This window comes from Hyla sarda, chromosome 1 (assembly GCF_029499605.1).
Source record: "Hyla sarda isolate aHylSar1 chromosome 1, aHylSar1.hap1, whole genome shotgun sequence".
In the NCBI taxonomy this organism is placed as follows: Eukaryota; Metazoa; Chordata; class Amphibia; order Anura; family Hylidae; genus Hyla; species Hyla sarda.
This window is the reverse complement of record NC_079189.1, coordinates 417,855,920-417,880,683: the sequence shown is the minus strand read 5'-3', so window position 1 is coordinate 417,880,683 and position 24,764 is coordinate 417,855,920. Positions and strand designations below refer to the sequence as shown.

The following is a 24,764-nucleotide window of genomic DNA, read 5'->3' as shown; positions in this document are numbered from 1 at the left end:
GAACTAACTGTGCATGTTATGTACCAAGCAAGTGACTGTACCTGCAGGCTCCAAAATACATAGACCTCTGTAAAGTAACAACATATCAATATATAGGGACCACCAGACGTATCAAGCACCCGTGCCGCAATGGGCCTCAGGGGCCTCCGTGGAACCCCCACTGCTAAGCGATCATACGCACAGGTCCATCGGTTACAGCAAAACTACATGCTGTGCCCCGCCGCATCCATGAAGGACTCAGAGGGGGACCACCCCTGGAGCTAACCACCTGGGAAGCAACACATCAATCGTGCCAATGATCAGTCATCTAGTCCCATGAAATATCTTTTATTGAAAAAAAATTTTTAGGCACATAATAGTCAACTTGCATTAATGTTAGAAAGTATCAACATGTATGGAGGCTGTGGATACTGTACAATGGCACATTATGTCAGGGACAACAAGATATTTTTATATATATATAAAGAGATTTTCAAACTGGATATGGAAAGAAAAGGAAGAAATATTTATTTTTCCTCCTACTGGACTTGTCCATCCATTCCCTGCTCCCTGTAAAAAAAAATAGAAAGAAAAAAATAATTGTTAAATTCTTTTTTTTTAAAGTTTCAGTATTAGATTTTTCACATAAGTCCACTTTGGGAAAGAAGTAGGTAATAAGTTGTATACTAGTGACCCCTTTCCCCCTTTTTTCTATAACCGCATTTCTGGGCTATGGACTGCTATCTAGAGTTATAGATTTGCGCCGACACGGTAAATTCAACATTGAGCCCTTTCGGGCGCAATGTTTCTAATTTGTGGATCCACTCCAGCTCTTTTCTTTTTAATTTGCTGACTCTGTCGCTGCCACGTTTCATAGGGGGCACGTGGTCAATCAGCACAAATTTAAGGTCTTTCACATGAGGAGACTGAGGCAATACTAATTGGCTGATGTCGGTTTGGACATACGTCATTGTGATGCGCGGTGTCTGACGTACAGATTGTGCACCGGGCGCCTCACGGTTAGACACCACGCAGGTGCAGTTGCTCCTTTTTCGGAGCTTACTTCCTGGATATGGAACAAGTGTACGTACAAGGTAGAATGTCCGCTCCTCCCCCTCCCGGTAATTATGATTATTATAATTATATCACCTGTCACGTGTACCTGTGTTTTATGAGAGGTACTGTAAATTTAGTATGATGATTGTATACTCATCTTTCATCCACACACTATGTTTATCTATAGGCTGTAGTTTGTTTGCATGTATGCGAAACCTTATGCACTTTCTGTACTAATTTTGTAAATTGATTTGTAAACTGGTTACCACATATATACTGACCAGTTTGTCACTAAAGTGTTCTTAAGAAAGGACGCATGGGCGTCTGAAACGTTGCTCCGTTAGTTGGAATAAATAACCACTTTACGTTTACTTGGTGTGCTGCGGCTTTTGTTTGCTGTCTAGATGGATAGATAGCTTAAAGCTTCTTTTTCTTCTGTTGGCAGAGAAAGAGATTGTAATTTAGCTTGCTTTACACTTCCTTCCGTTTACTGAATTGGACATAGTAAAGCTGCTAAAAAGAAAAAGCAGGTGATGCTAAACCAACACTCTTACCAGATATTCATTCTAGGAATAAACATTTTTTAACAGAATTTGGAACTGGATTTAATAACGTTCTTTATGGGACAACCGCTTTAACGTCAATGCTGCAGCATATTTGAATTCCATCCAGCTAAATTGGTCTGGTATTGAATAGTTCTAGAACATTTTAATAGATATGATAGGCCCCATATACATCATATTTTGGGTCCCTGCTGTCACTGTATCTCAGAAAACTGTCATAAGCATATTTTTATGAACCCTATTCAGCCTTAGGGACTATGCAAAAGAATGGTAACGCTGTACTCTAGTGTGGTCCAATATATGTACAAAATAGGGATAGAAGAAGGTAATATTGGAAATTGTAATGATGATACTGTACACAAAAGATTATAGTAATGTAACTACTGGAGTATATATAGAAGTGAACATGACCAGTCACTCTAGCATGTAATTAAACTGATAGAGATATTTAATAAAATAATAGAAATGCATACAAATAGATATGTAGAGCGAGCTGCAGGTCCCTTGCAGCTGCTTTGTATTAAATAAAGTAAAAACGATACAAATGCAATTTATTTATCTGTGACAATGACAAAACATGTTCCACCTTTTAAGAAGTGCAATTGTGTTTAATTTTAAAACTGCACATCATGCTATCATGACTATATATTGTTCCTAGTGATCTAGAAAGCAAGGTTAAAAGTCAGCTGTAAATGAAGACAAGTAGGGAACTAATATACTGTTCCTGCGCTGATAGCAATACAGTGATCCCTCAACTTACAATGGCCTCAACATACAATAGTTTCAACATACAATGGTCTTTTCTGGACCATTGTAAGTTGAAACCAGACTCAACATACAATGCTACAGACAGTCCAGATCTGTGAAATGTGTCAATGGCTGGAAGAACCGACCAATCAGAATGGGCATTTTACTGGTAAAACACCTGTATTACTGAAGCGTATGCACTGACTGATGTCTGGTAGCGCCCCCTACAGTACAGGGAGGTATTACATGTTCTGTACTACTCTTTACCTGTGCCAGGGTTACCTGCTCCTCTGGACACCAGGTAAGGGCGACTCCATGTTACTTTTTTAGGACACTACGTGTACTGGACAGGACCCTGAAGAAGCTCCTGTCCTCTACATAGACCAGTGTTTCCCAAGCAGGGTGCCCCCAGCTGTTACAAAACTACAACTCCCAGCATGCCCGGACAGCCTTTGGCTGACATAGACAGTGGTTTACAGCTCCCAGCAGATCTTTCTTACTTTTATATATAAGAACTTGCTTTATCTATATTAGTTATCTACTTATTTTTCTTTAATTCTCACTTTTTTCCTATTTTTGGATGACATTTTGGGGCTTTAGAACCAATTACCAGGTTTCCATAGAGTTCTGGTCTCAACATACAATGGTCGTCCCAGACCCAATTAATATTGTAACTTGAGGGACCACTGTATTGTCTTGTTCTGCAAAAAGAAATCTTTATGCCAGTTGCTGTAAAGAAGGTAATCTCCTGTAATAAAGTAACTTTTTTGGGGAAAGATTGTTTGTGTATGTGGTTATCTGTACTGTGTACCGCTTACTCTCTCTACTCCAGACATGTTGTGGTAAGTATCTCTGTAGTAAAAAGTATGGTGCTATGCACTTCTCCCCAGTTCAATGTATGTTTTCCCACATCGCTCTCACAATTAGTCTATGTGGCCGGCCAGCACATCAACAAGTCAAAAGAATCCTAAATAATCACTGACATCTACTACAAACAATCAAAACAATACGACCAGACTTACTACCCCAAGCACCAGTGGTGTTTTCACGAAATCTACCAATTTATGACTAAAAATTGCCCCTACTAATAAACTCAATAAGAAACACAATATAATAAACATCAATTATCCATTTCTAGCTCAAACTGCAAAATAACATCAACCTTTAACAATACAGTGCACTCATAATTTCTAACCTTTAACAGTAAAAAAAAATCATATATATTATACAATGTCAGTGTGGAAAACAATATATCTGATGTAAATCACGCACATTAAAGAAGTGAATTTCAGAACAGTTTTACAATATAATGTCTGCACATTATAAAGAACATCACAATACCCATATCGGAGATACCAGATTCAAGAGGCAGTAACTTTATTGTAAAAAAATATCCAGAACAGAGTCTAAGATGTTTTACAAAATGGATACTCTGGCACCTTAAGGCCCTAATGCAGAATTAGGTTTTATCTAGCAGGAGTCTGAACTCCTCTTGTTGCACATTGAGTCATGAGCCAGGCTGTTTACAATGTGCCCTATCTCCCCCTGCACGTAGGTCTACCCTCCCCTAGTATTTTGTATCCTTTGCTGACCGTCACCTACTGGTTGTCCTACATATTTTCAATATTATACCTAGAACTCTCTCATATTTATTCAATCCTGAAGAAATAGTTCTAATCTAGTAATACTGTTAAATCACATCAGTACACTATTTTATTCCTATTGAGAGTAATTTTTTATTTATCTCTCTTCATTTTACTGCATTTTTATTACCTTTTTATTTTTATATTCATACTATACCACCCGCAATTATAAACGCAAATAACATATTTCTTTATATCATCATTCTTGATTAATCTTGAACTCCTAAATCAGTTCAGTTTATTCTGAGGATCAGTAGTGAATGGCCATCAGTAATAACATCCTAATGAATCAGAATTCATCATTCACATTCTATTTTGTCATGCACCTGGATGCAGGCGGTCTGGAACAGGATGTGGATCCTCTACCTGTGTGGCTGATGACTCGGACCGTATCGGGGAGTGGAGTCTAAGGTGCCGCTGGTCTTCACCAGAGCCCACCGCAAGGCAAGATGGGCTTGCTGCGGCAGGCGACACCCAGGTCGCTACCCCCATTACAGCTCAACTACACAGGTAACTGGGCAAGGTGAGGTACAGGAGGATGAGGCAGAGGCGTAGTCGACGTAGCAGATGGTCAAGGCAGGCGGCAAAGGTTCGTAGTCATAAAACGTAGTGAGAAGGTCTGGGTACACGGGTATGGCTAACAGGCAATAGGGTGCGCTTTCTCTCAGGCAATAGGCACTGAAGATCCGGCAGGGGGTGTGGGAGGTGCAAGACTAATAATGGGCGCACTGGCCCTTTAAATTTCAGAGCTCCGCCGCGCGCGCCCTAGGAGATGGGGACGAGTGCGGCAAAGCTGCATTACAGTGGCAGCAGATGTGACGGGCTGGGATTCGCATGCGGGCGCGTCCCGCGATGCGAATCCCAGCCCCGCCGACAGACAGGGACCCCGGGACACTGCGCTCACGGCCGGAGCGCAGCATGTGACATATTTCATCTCTATTCCTATTATTATTATTACTACTACCAGTTTTCTTTTTATTTTCTGGTTTTCTTTTTATTTCCGGTTTCAGTCATATCACCCAATGACATAAAAGCGGTTATCATGCGCTCCCAATTTCAGTTTATCAATATTAGTCTGTTATTTATTTTTAAAGTTTATTTTTTATTTTAAAGTATCTCTTTTACTTCATATTTTATTATTTTGTTTACATGTAGTAAGCAAATAAACAAAAATCATATTTATCAAATCCAGTCCATCTTTTATCCAGAACCCCCATAACCGGTTCAAGACCCGATCACATTCATTCCTACCTTATAAATATCTGTTGTACCTGTTGTCACATAAAATATATGCAGCTATTGAAAACGAAGCCTACACTGCTTTGAGGGGCATATAGACTTGTGTTTTCTGCTTAAATGATATTTAGCACAGTTGTATTACAATTCAGCACTACCTGCCATTTACATTTGGCACACTCTTAGCACCAGGAGCACGCTACCATCGTCCATCCCAAATAGAAGGCGACAATCATCAAATCTCTCCCTCCCCGTGCTCACAAGTGTGAACAGCCCGCTAGCTGACAGCGGCCGTGTGCTTTGGTTGGAACTACAGAGGGTAATAGTGAGAGCGATGTAGGACAACTCACAATGAACTGGTGGGAGGTGCATAGCACTATACTTTCACTCCACAGGAGCTTACCCCAACCTCTCTGAAACACTTTTTAAAGGTGGAAAACGTTTTTGTCATATTTTACAGGTAAATTTATAGCATTTATTATTATTTTTTTATTCAATACAAAGCAGCAGCTAGGTCTATGTATCTATCTTTATCTATTTGTATTATTTTATTAAATATCTCTATTAGTTTTATTCCAGGCTAGAGTGATTGGTTACATGCTCACTGCTACAAGTAGCCCAGTAGTTACATTCTACCTGTCACTAATCTCACTACCATTTTCTTTCCCAATATTACCTTCTTATATCCCTATTTTGTACATTACCTAAATTATTTTCTATTGGACCACACTTGTTGACAGTATTACCGTCCTTTTGCATTAAACAGGAACTGTCTCATGTAATACAGCCAACTATGATTCACTCATTGTGGTGTTTCAGAAAAATGTATTCACCATCTGGAGACCCAAAATGTCATGTGAATTGGGCCCAATCGAAATGAATGTTACTCTTGGTAAACCAGCTCCTTAAAGGGGTATTGCTATCTCCATAAAGTAATAGCATATTTCAAGCATATCTCATCACTTTATGATTGTTGGGCGCCCAACTTCTGGGAACCTCTACTGATCTTGAGGCAGCAGTACATAGTTTCCCTTCCTCTCCCTTGCCAAGTAAATGCCACTGCCTGCAGTTCCCTGCACATGAGAGCACCATTGTGAAAGGAAAAACATTGAAGGGATAAAATGAAGAGACATCAGAACCTGCTAATCAGAAAGTGATTGCATAACCTAGTGATGTCATAATTTTATGAGGTGGTAAGACCCTTTTAACTCATCTTAGGTACCTAATATAGTAGTATTATTGTGTTCCTAATAAGGACAACAAAAAGGTGATACCCTATCATGAAGAGTATGTTCACAGTACACGTAACATGACGGCACTAACAGCAGTTGTGTGTGCAGTTAGGTTCAGTCATCTAGTTACACACAGATTATGTGTATATGTAGTATTGAAACTCCATTATACCATTTCTATTATTACTTGGGTTTTGGACTGAAATAGAAAAGGACAATTATATATATATATATATATATATATATATATATATATAGCCACCTGTTAGCGTTAAAATGTCCACTTGTGTATTTAGTTTAGCTAGGAATTGGCAGTTATGAAAATACAGTATCCTCCAATCTTTGCTCAGATGGTTGTCTAGGCGTTCTAGAGCAGATGGTAAGCTATTTTTGGACAACTGTTAAAATCCATTAAATATGTAAAGTATCTGCTCACTCACTTTAGGGGTCAAAAGTAGAAAAGCCAACCAGCGTACCAGAAAGCGACTATGATAATACTCTTCATGATGCCGAGCTGGAAGATACCAGGTATGTCCACAATGTGTTCATTATATGTTTTAAACATCATGTCCAACTTTGAAGCCTATTTTTTTATCTAGGGAATCCAGAATAAAAAAGGTAGATTTATATGCAGCTGCTGCTAAAGGGTTACAAGATCCAAGCACATCGTGTATGTAGTCTGATTCTGCAGTTGTGTTACTCCACTCTGCTTGTTGCGAACATATTTCTTAGCACTGTAATGATATCTGTGGTCAGATCAGGTTAGTTTTATATCTTCCAATGCTTTTTGGGTGTATTTTCTCAAAGAAATCACAGCTTGCACAGCCTTGTCCGTTTGATCAAGGGAGGCTGAAGGAAAGACTGGTTAGAACGTTGTGAAGCAGGAGTGGAACAGATAGACCAACAAGGGTCGCCACTATGCTCTGAATGTCTCCTTTGAAAGCAGGCATATTGTATAAAAAAAAAAAAAGTGGACATGTCTAATGTAAGTTCATCATATAATGGGGACAGGTACACTGTCCTGTTAGCCCAAATGGTTCAAAAAATTGCATTGCTTGGCTAATGTGTGATCAGATTATACATTGGACACATAACTTTATGAATGTCGTGTATTTATGAGGAGAATATACCAACCCCCCTCTCCTTTGCGGTGATTAAAGGCAGTCAGTCACTTTGAGAAGGCTGACAGGAGGACTCACCTGTCCCCATACAATGCTGCCTGTATATAAACTCAGCATAAGGAGAAAAAAGCAGTCCAACCAGCTCACCCCGCCCGGACAGATGGAGCACGGATTCCTGGCGCTGGACAACGCCGCAGAGAATGTAGAAAATGGAGGATGAAGTCCAGCTCAGTTGCAAGTAAAATCCAATTTATTAGCAGACAAATGCAGGAACACAAAGGTTACGCGTTTCAAGCGCTCTTAGTATGACTGCATACTTTGTGTTCCTGCATTTGTCTGCTAATAAATTGGATTTTACTTGCAACTGAGCTGGACTCCATCCCCCATTTTCTACATAAACTCAGCATAGTCTGATGACAGATCTAATTTAAAATATAAGAATCGATAAAGAAACCAGCCACTGGCATAGCAACCACATACTCACTTTTCACTATGGCATTGTTATATTGTGATGATTTTCTTGTGTATGTAAAAGCAGAGAGACTATTACAATTGTTCCTGGTTCTATTCCATCAGTTCTGATTCCATAACAAGCTGTTACTGCTGTGTACAGGAAATGAGTAATGTAATTTAAAAATCATTTTGATCCAAAATAGCCATTCTTCATTTAAAACAACAATCTAGCCTGAGTATTTGACCACTTTGTTATAATCTGATTTCTATGTAAGTAAAGTACAGCCATAAGCAATGTGGAAGGAAATGAGCACTTCAGACTGCATAATAATATAATGTACTGGAGTGTCATTATTATACAGTAATAACATCTGTCATTTATGCAGCTCGGGTAGGAAAGTGAGACAGAGAAGCATGCCCTGGCATGGAGAAGGCTCAATTCCTGAATTGGATGACCCTGATGTAGATGTTAGCTCCACTCTGCCCAGCACTGAGGATGTCATTCGTAAGACTGAACAGATCACCAAAAACATCCAAGAGCTGCTTAGGGCAGCACAAGAAAACAAACATGATAGGTATGTTATGTAAGATGGATTCTCATATATAGAAAACGAGTATCAATTGTATACAATATGGCCATTCCTGAGTTGATGATGGAAACATTTTAAACATATTTGTTTATAGCAACATATACATATTCATTATCTATTACTGGCCAGTGGCAGAATTGAGTGAGAACAAGTAGGGACACAAATAATGTTTCTAGTAGCTAGAAGTAATGGTTATTTTTCCTGATATACAGTGGTCCCTCAACATACGATGGTAATCCCTTCCAAATGTTGAGGGATCCATGCAATGTTAAATATAGGACGTTGTACTCACCTGTCACCACTGCCCTGGATGTCGCCGTCCATCGCTGCCGCCGTGTCACTGGGGTGTCCCCGCCGCTCCAGAACGTCTCTGTTGCCTGGGATCGTCGTTCATCATCGCCGCCATTACGTCACTACACACGCCGCTCCTATTGGATGACGGGACGGCGTGCGCGGCGACGGATGGAGAGCGACGGCTATGCAGGGGATCCCGAAGATGACGTCCTGGAGTGTGGCGGACAGGTGAGTGACCATCACCGGAGCTTACTGGGCAGCGTAATCGGCTATCCAGGGCCAGCTGAAGCAGTCTGCGCTGCCGAATAGCCGTTAATGCAATGGCCCCAACATACAAAAGCATCGTATGTTGACGCTGCCTTCAACATGCGATGGACTATGAGAGGCCATTGTATGTTGAAATGATCGTATGTCGGGGCCATCGTAGGTCGGGGTGTCACTGTACTGGAAAATGTGTGACCAGTTGAGCATGCATATTTAATGCCATATAAACAGGTGGATAAGCATGTGTCATGTGGAAACATGGGATTGTATTTTGAAATCCAGCATGCCTGATCCTTGATAAGATGGCCATACATTTGCAATAACTGTTGGCCTACCTCCTACACACAAATCTTTTGGCATAGCTGAACTTTCAAGTTTACTTTATGGGGAGGGTTAGAACAGCTTTGGTGCCAATGTATGCCTCCAAGAACAAAATGGTCAGCCAGTAAACATTCAACACACTCAACCCTTCTCTCCACCTACATTATGTGTTAGTGGAGATTCGGAAGACTGCCATAAACCTTGCACAGTCGGACGAACCTACCTTCGCCAGTGTATGTGCACCTTTAGACAAGCCAGCTTACAATCTAATGGGGCAGCAAGAATGTCCATGAAGTCAAATGTGTATGGACAGCTTACAATTTTGAGAGCTGCTTGAGCTTAAGCAGAAGTACCTGTTAATATTCAGTGGTCATAGTAAGCAAATGTGCAAAACCAAAAATTTGTGTCTGAAGCTTAAAGGAGTAGTCCAGTGGTGATTCAGTGGTGAGCAACTTATCCCCTATCCTAAGGATAGGGGATAAGTTGCAGATCGCGGGGGTCCGACCGCTGGGGCCCCCTGCGATCTCCTGTACGGAGCCCCGACAGCCCGCGGGAAGGGGGCGTGTCGACCTCCGCACGAGGCGGCGGCCGACACGCCCCCTCAATACAACTCTATGGCAGAGCCGAAGCGCTGCCTTCGGCAATCTCCGGCTCTGCCATAGAGATGTATTGAGGGGGCGTGTCGGCCGCCGCCTCGTGCGGGGGTCGACACCCGCTATCTCGGCGGAGAGCCGGGGCCCCGTACAGAGAGATCGCAGGGGGCCCCAGCGGTCGGACCCCCCGCGATCTCAAACTTATCCCCTATCCTTAGGATAGGGGATAAGTTTTTCACCACTGGACTACCCCTTTAATGGTGATAATTTGCATTGTGGTAAGTATTCTAAATGTGGCTGTTTTCACGGTTAGTTAAATGAAGGAAAACTAGTATCTATAGTTCAGTATAGTTCAGTTTATACAAATCTGGGCCTGTACATCTTTTAACCAGGTTTAGAGTTGTCTCTAAAAGCCAAGCAAAACAAAGCAGTGATGATAAAGTCTGGGTGTACACATCACTTGAGGTTCCTATTCAAAACACCTTCCTTCACACCAGTGTTCCCAAGAATTTACTTACTAGTTACAGTAATCCCCCAAACCCAAGGATGGTGCAGAAGGAGCACAAGACTGTCATTACATGACTTTAGTGCCTGGCACCAGAAGCATGCAGGGTTATTATAATATGACAACCATTTTGTGCTGTAATGATGGAGATTGATGAAGTTAGTGACAGCATTTATTCCATAAAATCAGGTCATTAGGGCAGATTTACTAGACATCATTAAAACAAGGTCATTGGGGTTTGTCCTCTGTTGCCCTAAAGTAAAACTTTGGTATCAAAGTCTGTGGACACTGGTGCTATGTAGGACTGAAGTGTATTGTTGACAAGTGGTTTAAATCTCAGTATTAATAGAAAAAGGTTTTGGTAGCCACCTGCTGTTGAATTTGCCATTTTCACACTTTATAACAGTGTTATCATTCCTATAGTATGATGCAGCGAGCAGAAAGAGAGACAGTGCAAAATTTACCAAGTTAAATATCGTTTAAATCATTTACACCCTCCACACATTTTATTCACAAGTAAAGAGCAGCTGCAAAAGTTCCCGATTTTATTTTTTTTATGGGATAAAAGGGAGCAAAATGGAGGCATTGTGACACCTTCACTTCTTGACAGCCAGTATAGTTGTCTGAGAGAGAATATGTCCCCAGTAAATGATTTGGGGTTAGCAAAATTTTTAGAAGTTTGAATTCTTAGAAATTCTTAGAAAATATGCAGCAAAACACTGCAAGTGACCCTATCCATAGGGTATATTCACACATGCAGTATCTACAGCATATTTTTCTGCATATTTTCTGCAGCGGTTTTTGCTACCCATTGAAGTGGGTAGCAAAAATCAGCAGCAGAATATATGCAGAATTTGATGCAACAGATCCTGTTCGTGTGAGCATACCCCTAGTGTAACTTTATTGGCAACACAATTGTAGGAAAAAAGACATGGACCACACATCCACATTTTATACAATGATCTATATCTTCTAAGCATGGGTCTGGTGTCGGCCATCTGTATTGACCGGTATGTGGGAAAGTGCCCTAATGCAGTCTACTGCTTATTAGAGATCGAATCATACATTCAGACTAGTTTACCCAGATGAAATAGGGTTAATGTATCTTTTATGCCATCCTCCTATCTAATAATTATAGATCAATGTATAATATGTGGATGCGGGATCTGCATCATTTTTCCTACAATTGCGGTAATTTTTCTTTTTTTACCTCCTTTCCATATTCTCAGAAGCTTTTCCCTATTGCAGCTGTTCTATAGTGACTGGATCTTATTACCACAGTGCATTGAATAAATAAAGTAGCGTCATTTAACATCCACATTAAAGGGTCGTTCTGGGGATAAAAAAATAATTTTGAATCTACTACCATAAAAGTATTATACTGTAATACAACTTTTTATAACAAACATGTACCCATTCCTTTGGATACGCAGAGCCAACACAATGCTCTCTGCTTCCACCAGCGTTTGTTTCGGGAACCTCTAGACCCCTTATGCCCTGGTTATCTGCTGTTTGCTCTGCTGGCACTACAGCGCACAAAAGTGAGCCTCTCCCTAGTGAATTGCAAATACATTTTAGCTGGGCATTAGAATATACAATAGACTGGAGGGAGGTTCTGGGTCACTAGAGCAGTATACACTGTAGCCTCTAGCGGTGCGAGCAGTGATAACTAGATGCTAAGGCAATCCCTGCTCGTTCTGCAGTGTACACGGTACTGCCCCAGTGCATTGTGCGTTCTAATTCCCAGCTAAAATGTATTTTCATATACTATTCACCAGGGCCCTGTCAGTTCTTATTGCTGACAGACAACACCTACAGCATATGCACCCGGAATACCCCTTTATTGGGCACTGATGGCCTGGAGAAATGCATAGAGCCTCATTAGCTCCCTCTTTGCCACAGTATCTAGAAACAGCTCATTGGGAGACACTTCTGCCAATTTGTTTACCATGTTCCTCTATCTGTTGGCAACTACAAAATGATGTGATGTGGCTAAAATATATTAAATATATAACAATGTTGAATAGAATGCTTTTTCATGTAATGATTTTGTATTCACCGGTGAATGTTTCATTGATAGGGCAGAAAGTCTTTTTAAGGGCTATAACAGCTAGGTTTATATGCTGCATTTTAAAACCATGTTATTATAGCAGTTTGCTTTCTTGTACTAACTCATCTTCATCCTAGAAGAATATTTTCAATGAGTATTTACTATATTGAACTTTTGTTTTTCTGTACTGTCCTCCGCTTATTCTGATACAGGCCCTTTGAACGTGAGAGTGTGCGCAGGCTGAGGCATAGCCTTGGTTGTTTTAGCACTTTGGTTCCTTGGGCAGAGAAAGCCCCACTGCAGCCATTGACCCTCCCGCAGCCAGACTCTACCTCCTGGTACTCCGGCCTCTGCCCCTGTTTCCCAGGCACAGTGACCTCTTTATTTCTTTATTTTTGCGTGTCTCTCTTTGCTGCAAGCTGTCATGCCCATTGGTGGAAGTAAATTATTAACATATAATGCACCTTACCCTCTAGCATATGAAAGTGTAATATGACAGTCATACTTTTTTCTGTTTAATGTCATAGCAGGCTTTCATCTTACTTTTCACACTGGCAGAATGAATGATAACATGTCCAGTGTTTTTCTTCTACCTCTGGTCTGAACACTCATTGCATGCCTATAACAGTATTTCCTGACTAGTGCATACTATTTGCCTTTTCCTATCTGCATTGTTTTGCTAAATATAGTAGTTAAGGGAAGTGTTCCGGTCTTGCATCGTTTGGAGTGATATACTAATTAGAAGCTTCGTATGTACCCATGTACAGGTACAAAGTGCACATACACACAGTACACAGACAGTCATGTAAGCTGTATTACAATACTGTATTATTTCTTTTTGGGTACATTTTTAAAATGATAAAATAACTGATGTTTACTGCTTGTAACCATTAAAACGTCAACCTTAAAGTAACCTTGTCATTTAAAAAAAAAAACAATGTCTGTTGGGTTTTTCAGAGAAGCTGAATGGAGATTGCTGGTATGTCTGCTTATTTTACTGATTGTTGGGAGCCTCAGCATTAATGATAGAGAGACTCTAAGTGTGACCCCTAGTATTTCACCCCAACTTCTTACACAGATGTCCAGGAAGCTGATAAAATGGAAATTGTTAGGCTGTGACCATAGAAGGGAGATCTAGTTATCAGTAATAATATTCATATTCTGATCACTCCTAAGCCTAAATACTCCCCCAATCAAGCCCTGAGCCTCTATAATTGTGATATGGAGCGCGGGGAACTGGGATTATGAGAGTCTTGTCAAAAATTCCTAATTTCTACCAGAATTAATAGTTAAAGGCTATATGAACACCATAGAAATAGAAAAAAAAAAAAGGTTTGCATCTGTTAGTGGCTACTTTAAAGGGGTATTCCAGGAAAAACCTTTTTTTATATCTATCAATTGGCTCCGGAAAGTTAAACAGATTTGTAAATTACTTCTATTAAAAAATCTTAATCCTTCCAATAGTTATTAGCTTCTGAAGTTTTCTGTCTAACTGATCAATGATGATGTCACGTCCTGGGAGCTGTGCATGATGGGAGAATATCCCCATAGGAACTGCACAGCTCCCGGGACGTGAGTCATCAGAGAGCAGTTAGACAGAAAACAACAACTCAACTTCAGAAGCTAATAACTATTGGAAGGATTAAGATTTTTTAATAGAAGCAATTTACAAACCTGTTTAACTTTCCGGAGCCAGTTGATATATAAAAAAAAAAGTTTTGGCCTGGAATACCCCTTTAACCCCTTAAGGACGCAGGACGTAAATGTACGTCCTGGTGAGGTGGTACTTAACGCACCAGGACGTACATTTACGTCCTAAGCATAACCGCGGGCATCGGACCGATGCCCGTGTCATGCGCGGCTGATCCCGGCTGCTGTTCGCAGCCAGGGACCCGCCGGCAATGGCCGACGCCCGCGATCTCGCGGGCGTCCGCCATTAACCCCTCAGGTGCCGGGATCAATACAGATCCCGGCATCTGCGGCAGTTCGCGATTAAAATGAACGATCGGATCGCCCGCAGCGCTGCTGCGGGGATCCGATCATTCATAACGCCGCACGGAGGTCCCCTCTCCTTCCTCCGTGCGGCTCCCGGCGTCTCCTGCTCTGGTCTGTGATCGAGCAGACCAGAGCAGGAGATGACCGATAATACTGATCTGTTCTATGTCCTATACATAGAACAGATCAGTATTAGCAATCATGGTATTGCTATGAATAGTCCCCTATGGGGACTATTCAAGTGTAAAAAAAAATGTAAAAAAATGTAAAAGTAAAAGTAAAAAAAAAGTGAAAAATCCCCTCCCCCAATAAAAAAGTAAAACGTCCGTTTTTTCCTATTTTACCCCCCAAAAGCGTAAAAAACATTTTTTATAGACATATTTGGTATCGCCGCGTGCGTAAATGTCCGAACTATTAAAATAAAATGTTAATGATCCCGTACGGTGAACGGCGTGAACGAAAAAAAATTAAAAAAGTCCAAAATTCCTACTTTTTAAATACATTTTATTAAAAAAAAAAATTATAAAAAATGTATTAAAAGTTTTTTATATACAAATGTGGTATCAAAAAAAATTACAGATCATGGCGCAAAAAATGAGCCCCCATACCGCCGCTTATACGGAAAAATAAAAAAGTTAGAGGTCATCAAAATAAAGGGATTATAAACGTACTAATTTGGTTAAAAAGTTTGTGATTTTTTTTAAGCGCAACAATAATATAAAAGTATATAATAATGGGTATCATTTTAATCGTATTGACCCTCAGAATAAAGAACACATGTCATTTTTACCATAAATTGTACGGCGTGAAAACAAAACCTTCCAAAATTAGCAAAATTGCGTTTTTCGTTTTAATTTCCCCACAAAAATAGTGTTTTTTGGTTGCGCCATACATTTTATGATGTAATGAGTGATGTCATTACAAAGGACAACTGGTCGCGCAAAAAACAAGCCCTCATACTAGTCTGTGGATGAAAATATAAAAGAGTTATGATTTTTAGAAGGCGAGGAGGAAAAAATGAAAACGTAAAAATTAAATTGTCTGAGTCCTTAAGGCCAAAATGGGCTGAGTCCTTAAGGGGTTAAGTAAAAAATGGTGCAATAAGTTTGTCTGCCATCTTCATTCCTTCACTGATTTTTAGAACCTCCAATATGCAGTTTGCAACCTTCTCCCAGACTTTATCATGCTGGTGTGTCCTCCTAGTTATATATGCAGAATGGGAGGTCTGCTCAGCTTTTAGTGTACACTTGTTCAAAGGCCATGTGAGTCTCCCCAACAAACTGCCTTTTGTGTGTTTTCCTCCCTATATACAGCCTTTTGAGTTGCTCTCCTTTCTGTCCCTATTAAGAAGGTTGATTTTATCTTCAGGAAGCAAATGAAAGGTCCATAGACTTCAACTAAAATTTCACTATCTTTACTAATAAGAACATAACTGTTATTGAATTAAGAACTGACTAATAAAAATGCAAGACAATCTTTCTCAGCATCGTAGCACGGGTGTTTTTTTTTTTATTAAGGAGCTTGTTATTTATACAAATTAATAGTATATATTTTTGGCCTTGCTTACTAATTATCCTTGTACAAATAATGTGTAACAGATGTCATCATGGAGTGTTGCTCTTCGCCTTGTGTTATTAATAGTTTGTGTGTGTCTTTGAGGTGTTTGCATCTTACGTTTTGCTCATTCAGTGCCTCTTATGTCTGTGAGGATCAAAATATGTTGCATTTTGTATATGACCATAACTTAAAGGAGGACTGCAGTGAAGTACAATCTATCCCCTATCCAAAGAATAGGGGATAAGTGTCCCATCGTAGAGGGGCTGACCGCTGGGAACACGGCAATCGCTTCTCGGCCTTTTGGCTAAGATCAAGTGTAGTATCTGTTCCTATCAGCTTCTTGACAATTTTGAGCTGATGGGGATGGGTGCTGCATGGCAGGGGCCAGGTGTACCGGGGCTGGTTCTGAGGAATCGGCTCGACGGCTGCCCTGATGTGACCTGTTTCCTCCAGGTCTCGCCATGAGGCTGAGAGGGTCTAGAGCTGAGGTACTTTATTGTCTCGGGGAGTGGTGACCCTGAGGTGCTGTATCTCACTGGGAGTATTGTCTCACTGAGTGGAAGCAAGGGCACCATGAACTCTTCACCTTATGGCACTCACCTCTTAAATCCAGGCCTTCTGGTTAGGATCAGAGAAATTTTTTATAGATCCGGCCGGATGTCCGGGCATTATACCTTCACTTATTTATTTCCTTTTTGTCACTGTGCCACTTTTTACATGTTGTGTGTTCACAGGATTGTTGGGATGCGGTAGCCCTTCTGGGTGTCCCTCCTAGCGGTCTAGGGGAGGTGTGTGTGGCCATTAGGTTCCGCACCTCCCTGCAAAAATCCTGGGTACTCCTGCATGGGCAGGGTGCCTGCTCTGCAGGCAGATACCTTGGCTAACGCCTAGGGGGATGCTGGGAGCATTTGTGGTCCCTTAGCAGCTTCAGCAAAAGGGACATCGAACCTGGAACCTCCCAGGTACCTTTTGGTCCGGAGTCGAAGGGTAAGGTTTGTTGGGGGGCCTCTCTCCTATCGGAGAAGGGCTTGCGATAGACTGCATCCTTTGTGCACTTTTTTTTTTTTTTTTTTATAGTGTAACATGTTTTTACATTTTTGTTTGGGTGAGTCGAAAGCACGTTCCTCAGCTCTTAAATAAATAAATAAAAAAAAAACTGCAATGTTCTTCCCAACGCTGTACTCTTATCTCAGACTCTCCCATAGAGATAAATGGAGGGTGCGTGCTGACCCCTGTTTCATGCACAAGGAGAGCTGAAGTGCTGGGCAGGAGAGGGCAGGGCGTCAAAGCGATTGCACCCCCCAGCGGTAAGACACGTATCCCCTATCCTTTGGATAAGGAATAAATTGTCCTACACTGCAGTAACCATTTAAGCCTACTATTTTAATGTTATAGTTGCACATATTAAATCTTGCTTTAATATTCAGTTTTGTTGTGCCCAGGTGCAACCCTGGTTAAAGGCTAAAGGATGTTGATAAATCATTGTTACAAAACACGTATATTTTTTTGAAGCAAGTAATGGGATTTTAGAAAATTTAGGCTGTCCCATCTTCAGTAATGTGGAATTACATGCAAAGCAGTATAGTGACATACTCCCATTCCGGTATTATGTTAAAAGATTAGTGTAGTGCATTTTTTTTCTTATTCCATTGTGCCCAGGCTGCAAAAAAAAATAAATCTAACTTTATCTCGCCTTCCGACCCTCCCCATTGCGCTGCTATAGCTCTTCGGTCTTCTTCCTGCTTCCATGTGCACGGATAGTCACACTGAGCACAGTTTCATGTAACACTCCCGGGCACCAGTGAGAAGGTAGGGCCCAGGCTCGTTACGTGACACTGTGCTCAGCCTATCACCGACCAAGGCAGGACATCGCTGCAGTCGGTGATACGCTGATCGCAGTGTGACGATCAGTGCACATGGAAGCAGGAAGAAGACTGGGACCAGAGGACCAAAGAGAGCTATATCAGTGCAACGGGGGGGACAACAGAATGTGAGTTAGTTTGTTTTTTGTAGCCCGGGAACAATGGCTTAAAAAAAAACAAAGCACTACACTACATCTTTAAGAGACACTGGCCTAGCAAAAAAAAAGAGAAAAATGATGGTGTCATATACAGAACCCAGGTGCCATTTTATAGTGCCTTTTCAGCCAGTATAAAAATAAAATGAGATGGCATGATCCCCAATCGGTTGTTGGGCATAGAGATTTGGCAGGGGCACTGTAGTGCTGGTTAGCAATCCAAGTTCTGGCTTACTCTGCAGATAGCATGTGTATGAAGACAATAATGGATATATACCATATAAATAAGACCTAGTTTTCATAGTTTCTGTTTTGTTTTTGTAGCTATTTACCATGTTCAGAAAGAATACACGTTGCAGTGACAGAAATGGCAGCGCTCTTCCCAAAGGTAAGCTTGGTGCTGTGAACTTTAAAATGTTATCAAGGCAGGAGCCGCTGATCATGAAAGTAAAAAATCTTGTTTTTGGCTGGAAATCCATATGCCTCTCTAGAATCATCCCACAGCAGTCAGATTATACCACTAGCTTACTCTTCATGAATTCAATACAACAGTAACGTCTGAAACGGACAATACCTTTACTAGTTTATTAAATATGTCTTTAAGTCAGTTTCTGACTGCCCCAAGACTAATAACCAGAAGATAGTGTTTCTGTTACTGTCTCTAGTTTCATGACCACACAAGGAGGCAGTACTATCTGTGCCTAGATCATCTTATAAGCGAAAGGATGTACTGCTCCCCCTAGCAAGGTCATATTACACTAAAAGCAGAGATGGAAACCTTGTATCCTCACTTGGACAGCAGGTGGATATAATGTAACCACTTCTAGACAAGGACCCTTATTATGACATTATTTATTACATTTTTTTTTTTTTAATAAACACGCAGATTTGAAAGCTATAGCTTCTTGGATTTTTTTTGCTCATTTGGTTATTCAAATAATTTGATACATCATGTCTTTTACATTAGATATTTTTTATTATTTGGGTATCTGCGAAAAATATAAAACATTTTTTTTTTTTATAATGTGTTCCCATCTTGTTGTGGTTTGGACAGTTTTGTTTATAATATGTTTATTTATGTTATTTTACATATAATACCCCTAAAAAAAGACCTTGGGGACATTTTAACATTATAACAGCTGATGATTTCCTTTCCTGAACATCCTTGCAAAGTCACTTTTTTTGGATGTTTTAAGTTGTCCATAAGTGGTTAAAAAACAAACAAACTAATAAAAGAAAGAAGGCAATTCTAGCCCAAAATATTCACTGCAGTGATTCTTTAAAGGGGTATTCCGGGCAAAAACATTTTATCCCCTATCCAAAGGATAGGGGATAAGATGTCTGATTGCGGGGGGCCAGCAGCTGGGACCCCCGCGATCTCCCTGCAGCACCCGCATTCTATGTGGCAGCTGCGTCTCCAGTTTCGGAAACCTACGTGAAGTCACACCACGCCCCCTGCATTCATGTCAATGGGAGGGGGCGTGACGGACGTTTTTTTTTCCCTCCGGAATACCCCTTTAAGTGGTGCTGCAGAGCACACTGGGGTAAATTTAGCAAAACCTGTGCAAAGGAAAAGTTGCCTAGTTGCCCATAGCAACCAATCAGCTCGCTTCTTTCATTTTTAACAAGGCGTCTTCAAAATGAAAGAAGCGAGCTGATTGGTTGCTATGGGCAACTGGGCAACTTTTCCTTTGCACAGGTTTTGATAAATCTCCCCCACTGAGTACACATGCATTCTCCTTGTATAAAAAAGATTCTTTCCAAGTCTTTGATCACTTGCTGTGACCTCATTCAATGAATACTCTGCAGAAAGAACAGGATGCAATGCTTCTGCATCCTGTTTCTCCATGAATGATCAGCGGCGTTACATAATCATAAGGGAATGAAACTGGCCAATGCATATGCACCACCCTCGTGAAAAACGTCAGTAAGGGCTGTATCGTACAGCCTGATCCTTGCCTAATATGAAAGACAATTTCCTTGATCGGTGGTCGTCTACTGATCCTACTACAAGGCTCGGTCAAGCTGGTGGGGCTGCACAAAAAAATAGCTGGATCGTTCATGCAGCCTTCATGTTATAAGCATACAACCAGCTGATAAATGAACAAATGCCAGCCGACCACTGGAGCATACAGAGGAGCACAATCCTAAATCATTTGGGAGTTTGCAACCATAAAAAAATTGCAGCTCAGCTCCTTTTTAAAAGGGTAAAATTAAATTAAACCAACTGGTGTTAAAACGTTATAGTGGGAGATTTATCAAAACCTGTCCAGAGGAAAAGTTGGCGAGTTGCCCATAGCAACCAATCAGTTTGCGTCTTTCTTTTTTGAAGAGGCCTCTAAAAAAATGAAAGACTCAATCTGATTGGTTGATATGGGCAACTCACCAACTTTTCCTCTGGACAGGTTATGATAAATCTCCCCATACAGATTTGTAAATGATGTCTATTTAAAAATCTTAATCCTTCCAGTACTTAGCTGCTGTATGCTCCAGAGGAAGAGGTTTACTTCTTTACAGTATGACCACAATGCTTTCCATCAGTGTCCAAATCAGGAGAAATTTGCTCTGGGGATTTGCTCCTGCTCTAGACAATTCCTGACATGGACAAATGTGTCATCAGAGAGCACTGTGGTCAGACTGGAAAGAACTACACAACTTTCTCTGTGGTATACAGCAGCTGATAAGTACTGGAAGATTTTTAAAATACAAATCTGTATAATTTTCTTGCACAAGTGGATTTATTTTTTCCTCCGGGGTACCCCTTAAAAGTAAATGGAACCGAACTGTATTAGAATCACTCACAACTGATAGATAGGTGTAACACTGTTTTTAGAAGAAGGCAGACAAATTTTCTTAACCTGAGCAACCCGTTTCATACCATAAACTCTGTTATGTCTTGTGTAAGGCTTGAGGGGGGGTAGTGCAGACACAGTGTTAGAAAGTTCAGTAATTTAACACCCCTCAGGCCCTGTACTAGGGATTATGTTATTACCATTGTGAGGGGATGTTAGAACAATTGAGCACAAGCTATTGGTTGAGTAGTAATGGGTACCCTTATAACATTTTGTGCTTCCTTCTGTCTTATTAGAAACCCAAGTCAGACATGGTGAGAACAGCGCTCCGGCTTCTTACGTGCAGTGCTTATCGGCTGCAAACAGAGTGCAAAAAGACCCTGCCAATAGAGCCCAGTCCAAGCACAGACATTCAACTTGTGACACAGCAAGTCATTCAGTGCGCCTATGACATCGCCAAGGCAGCTAAACAATTGGTCACCATTACAACCAAAGAAAACACAAACTAAGACATGGTGGTCACCTTTTGTTAACTGAAGGATACATGGAACATTTTTTCTTTTATAAGGTTTTATTTGATAATTAGGCAGGTTCATCTTAAAATTATCAGTATTACTATTTGCATGTTTTACTTCTAAGTGTTTCTCTGGACTATATTCATTTACCCCACTGCCTTATAGCTAAACTTTTCTGCCAGTTGAAAAAGTATTGTACTCCATCCATGATTCAGGGGTTTTCCTGGGACTACAAAATTCTTAGGACAGGCCATTACATTTCAGATTGGTGGAGGTCCAACACCCTGCACCCCGATGATTAAACGTTCCCCTCATTGTTTATCAGGCACAGCTTTTGTACTTCAGCTCAGTTACATTTACTGGAGTCAGCTGCAGTACCACGCACAGCCACATCCTGCATCTGGAAAACAAGAGTGCTGCGGACCCTCCAGTCAGCTGACCCTGACCAGTCTGATCCTGTAGGCCTATTCTAAGGATAGGTCAGCAATTCTCGAAGTCTGCAAAACCCTTCTAGTTCATTATTATTATTATTTTTTTTATATCACTGTGACAAACTTATGGCTCAGTTTGCACGCCATACAGAATATTGCTGGGACTTTACAATGTGATCCTTTTTATGGTGTGGGCTCTAACTTATAAAATATTTCCACACGTGTAACCTTGATAATATAATTTTTCTTTTGTCTAAAGGGTCCAGCATTGCTTGTCTGCACAGTTGCTGGCCCAGCTGTCACAAGTTTTTATCAGAATAATAATCTTCATCAAGGATACAGGATGTAACTTCCACTTTCACTGACTGGCTTCCACATATCTTGGTGTTTTACTAATACGATAGAACTCTGTTTTATGTCCCAAGCCTTCTTAAAGAGTACCTGTCAGCTTTCTTGACATGTCTTTAACTAAATAAAATAAAAAAAACTATTTTGGAGCAAATTTGCGCTATTTCTCCTGGAAATGTATGAATAAACAAAGCTAGGTGTTTCCATTCCCTCTGTCCTCAGTGTTACACTATCCAGTCAATGCTGACAGTATCAGAATGAGTAGAGACTTATTGACGAGGGGAATGGTAACACCTAGATGTCGATTTATTCAATTGTGTCCAGGCGAATAACACAATGAAGAACTCTAAGGCTAGGTTCACATTGTTGTTGTGCTCCGACCCGTTCAGCTTCTTTTTTTCTTTGTGCCGGGCGGCCCTAAAATGGGCCACTGGATCACCACAGAGTCCCAATGGCTCCCATCGACTTGAATGGGGTCCGTTAGAGATGGCAGTGCGAAAGTAGTTGCTCCAATGTTTTTATGGGGGCATATTTACTATTCGAGACATCTCAGAAGAGGTAACAGATTCTCTCTAAATATAAGTGCCTGTACAGATGACAAGTTGTTTCCATTATCTACATGCACAAGTCATTTCTTTACATAGGTAAAGCTTACAATCCATCTACTACCATGCTACCCGGATCCTCCGCCACATTGTCAAAGTGGTTGAACTGCAGACGGTAAACAAGTCGTTTTTTTTTTTTTTTTTTTTTTTACAGCCATCTTGTATGTGGACTTGAGGTTCAGTGTTATAAGAATCAACACAGTTAATGGAGGAGGAAAATGAAGCTTGTGCTTTGGGCCTTTGAACTATTTTAGACGGCATATCTAGAAAGGCATTGATAATACATATAAATGGTGCTAGAAAATAAAGGTGATGTATGTGAGTAATTATAAGTGTTGACTAAAGGTTTTTTTTTTTTTTAAGGACAATATTGGGCCTCATTTACCAAGTGTCGGGTTTTTACTAGTGTGAAATGTTGTTTCAGACTTGCAGGATTCCACCACATTGACTATGGGGATTCTCAGATTTACAAGTCGGGAACATTTTCTGACCAACTTTTTCTAGGTGGAAATTTCCAGCCATTTATTCACAGGATTTTCTGTGAATTCAATAGAAAATAGGTCGGGTTGTGAAACCATGCCCCTTTTTGGTCCGGCCATGCCCCCTTGCAACAGACCACGCCCCTTTTAGGCTTTTCACAATGCAATGTCGGGGTTGGTTGGATTTTCCTGTTGGACACCGTCTGAGACATGTCTCAGACACTGTGCACCAAAATAACTGGGAAAAACCCAACACAAACTAGTGGGTTTTATCTTAGTAAATGAGGGCCATTATCTTTGTGGACATTCAAAATAATAGGACTGCCAGAGACCGTCATTGTACCACTAATATTTGCAAGAATGCCAAAGTGACTAAGGGTACGTTCTAGGGATTGACAGATTATCGGTTTGGCCGATATTCACAATTTTCTAAGTTATCGGTATCAGAAATTACCATGATAATGCTGGTGCTTTAAATCAATGAACTGCAGCGGCTTTTGTGGGGCCAGAGACCACCGCCTGCTTCTCTCCCCCTGCCTGTCCTGAGTCCAACCACCGCCGCTGCCCGATTGCCTCCCCCTGCCTATCCTCTGGCCAGAGACCGCTGCTGCCCCATCCCTGGTTTTATAATCACCTGTTCCCTGGGTCCGTGCTACTTCTGGCTCTGGCGGCGTCCTGAGCCGTCACTGTGCGTCGGGCCACTGACTGTGACATAGCGTTGAGGACGTCACTCGTTATTGCGCAGCGCACAGCAACAGTGCAGGACGCCGCAGGAGCCAGAAGTAGCACCGCCCCCGGACACAGGTGATTATAAAACTGGGGATGGGGGAGGCAATTGAGCAGCGGTGGTTGGACTCAGGACAGGCAGGGGGAGAGAAGTGGGCGGCGGTTTCTGGCCCTACAAAAGCCGCTGTAGTTCATTGATTTAAAGCGCCCACTTTAAATCATTGAAATGCAGCGGCTTCTGCGGGGCTAGAAACAGTTTCAGGAAATACACACACCCTCACTTTAAAATGCGCGGAATATCGGTATAAGTTATCTGCTATCGGCCTGAAAGTTCACAGGCTCTAAAAAGTCAAGATCGGTCGATCCCTAGTAAGTTCACACAGGAGCGCATCCGCAGCGTATTTGACGCCGTGGATGCGCTGTAGGCACACACAGAGCTAAGGCAGAGCGAGCTCCCTGCTGTTGCTGCTGTAGCGGTGTGTATGGTGTGTATTTATTTTTATTTATATCTACTAATGTATTTGCAATGTTGACCACTGGAAAAAAAAAAAAAAAGCACGCAAGGCTTTTAAATTGGGTGTTTACTAATGTCCACAAAGACCAGTTCTAAAACACAGATAATACTGCTAACTTTTTCATCCTGAGGTCTGAC

At 41.1% G+C, this 24,764-nt stretch overlaps 1 protein-coding gene and 1 pseudogene across 4 annotated transcripts in view; both read left to right on the top strand.

Annotated features, from left to right (window-relative positions):
- GIT2 (GIT ArfGAP 2) overlaps positions 1–24,205 on the top strand; it is a 101,599-nt gene extending 77,394 nt beyond the window's left edge. For 2 of the 4 annotated variants that reach the window (XM_056528875.1, XM_056528871.1), the window contains exons 17-20: positions 6,902–6,984; positions 8,417–8,605; positions 18,541–18,604; positions 21,305–24,203. In XM_056528875.1, the coding sequence (XP_056384850.1) occupies positions 6,902–6,984; positions 8,417–8,605; positions 18,541–18,604; positions 21,305–21,517 (549 nt within the window). In that variant the 3' untranslated portion in view covers positions 21,518–24,203. Of the gene's footprint in view, positions 1–6,901; positions 6,985–8,416; positions 8,606–18,540; positions 18,605–21,304 lie in introns of all 4 variants that reach the window. The other 2 variants (XM_056528893.1, XM_056528885.1) reach the window with 2 other exon arrangements.
- Positions 16,484–16,558, top strand: LOC130343863 (U2 spliceosomal RNA; annotated as a pseudogene).
- Positions 24,206–24,764: the final 559 nt, after the last annotated feature.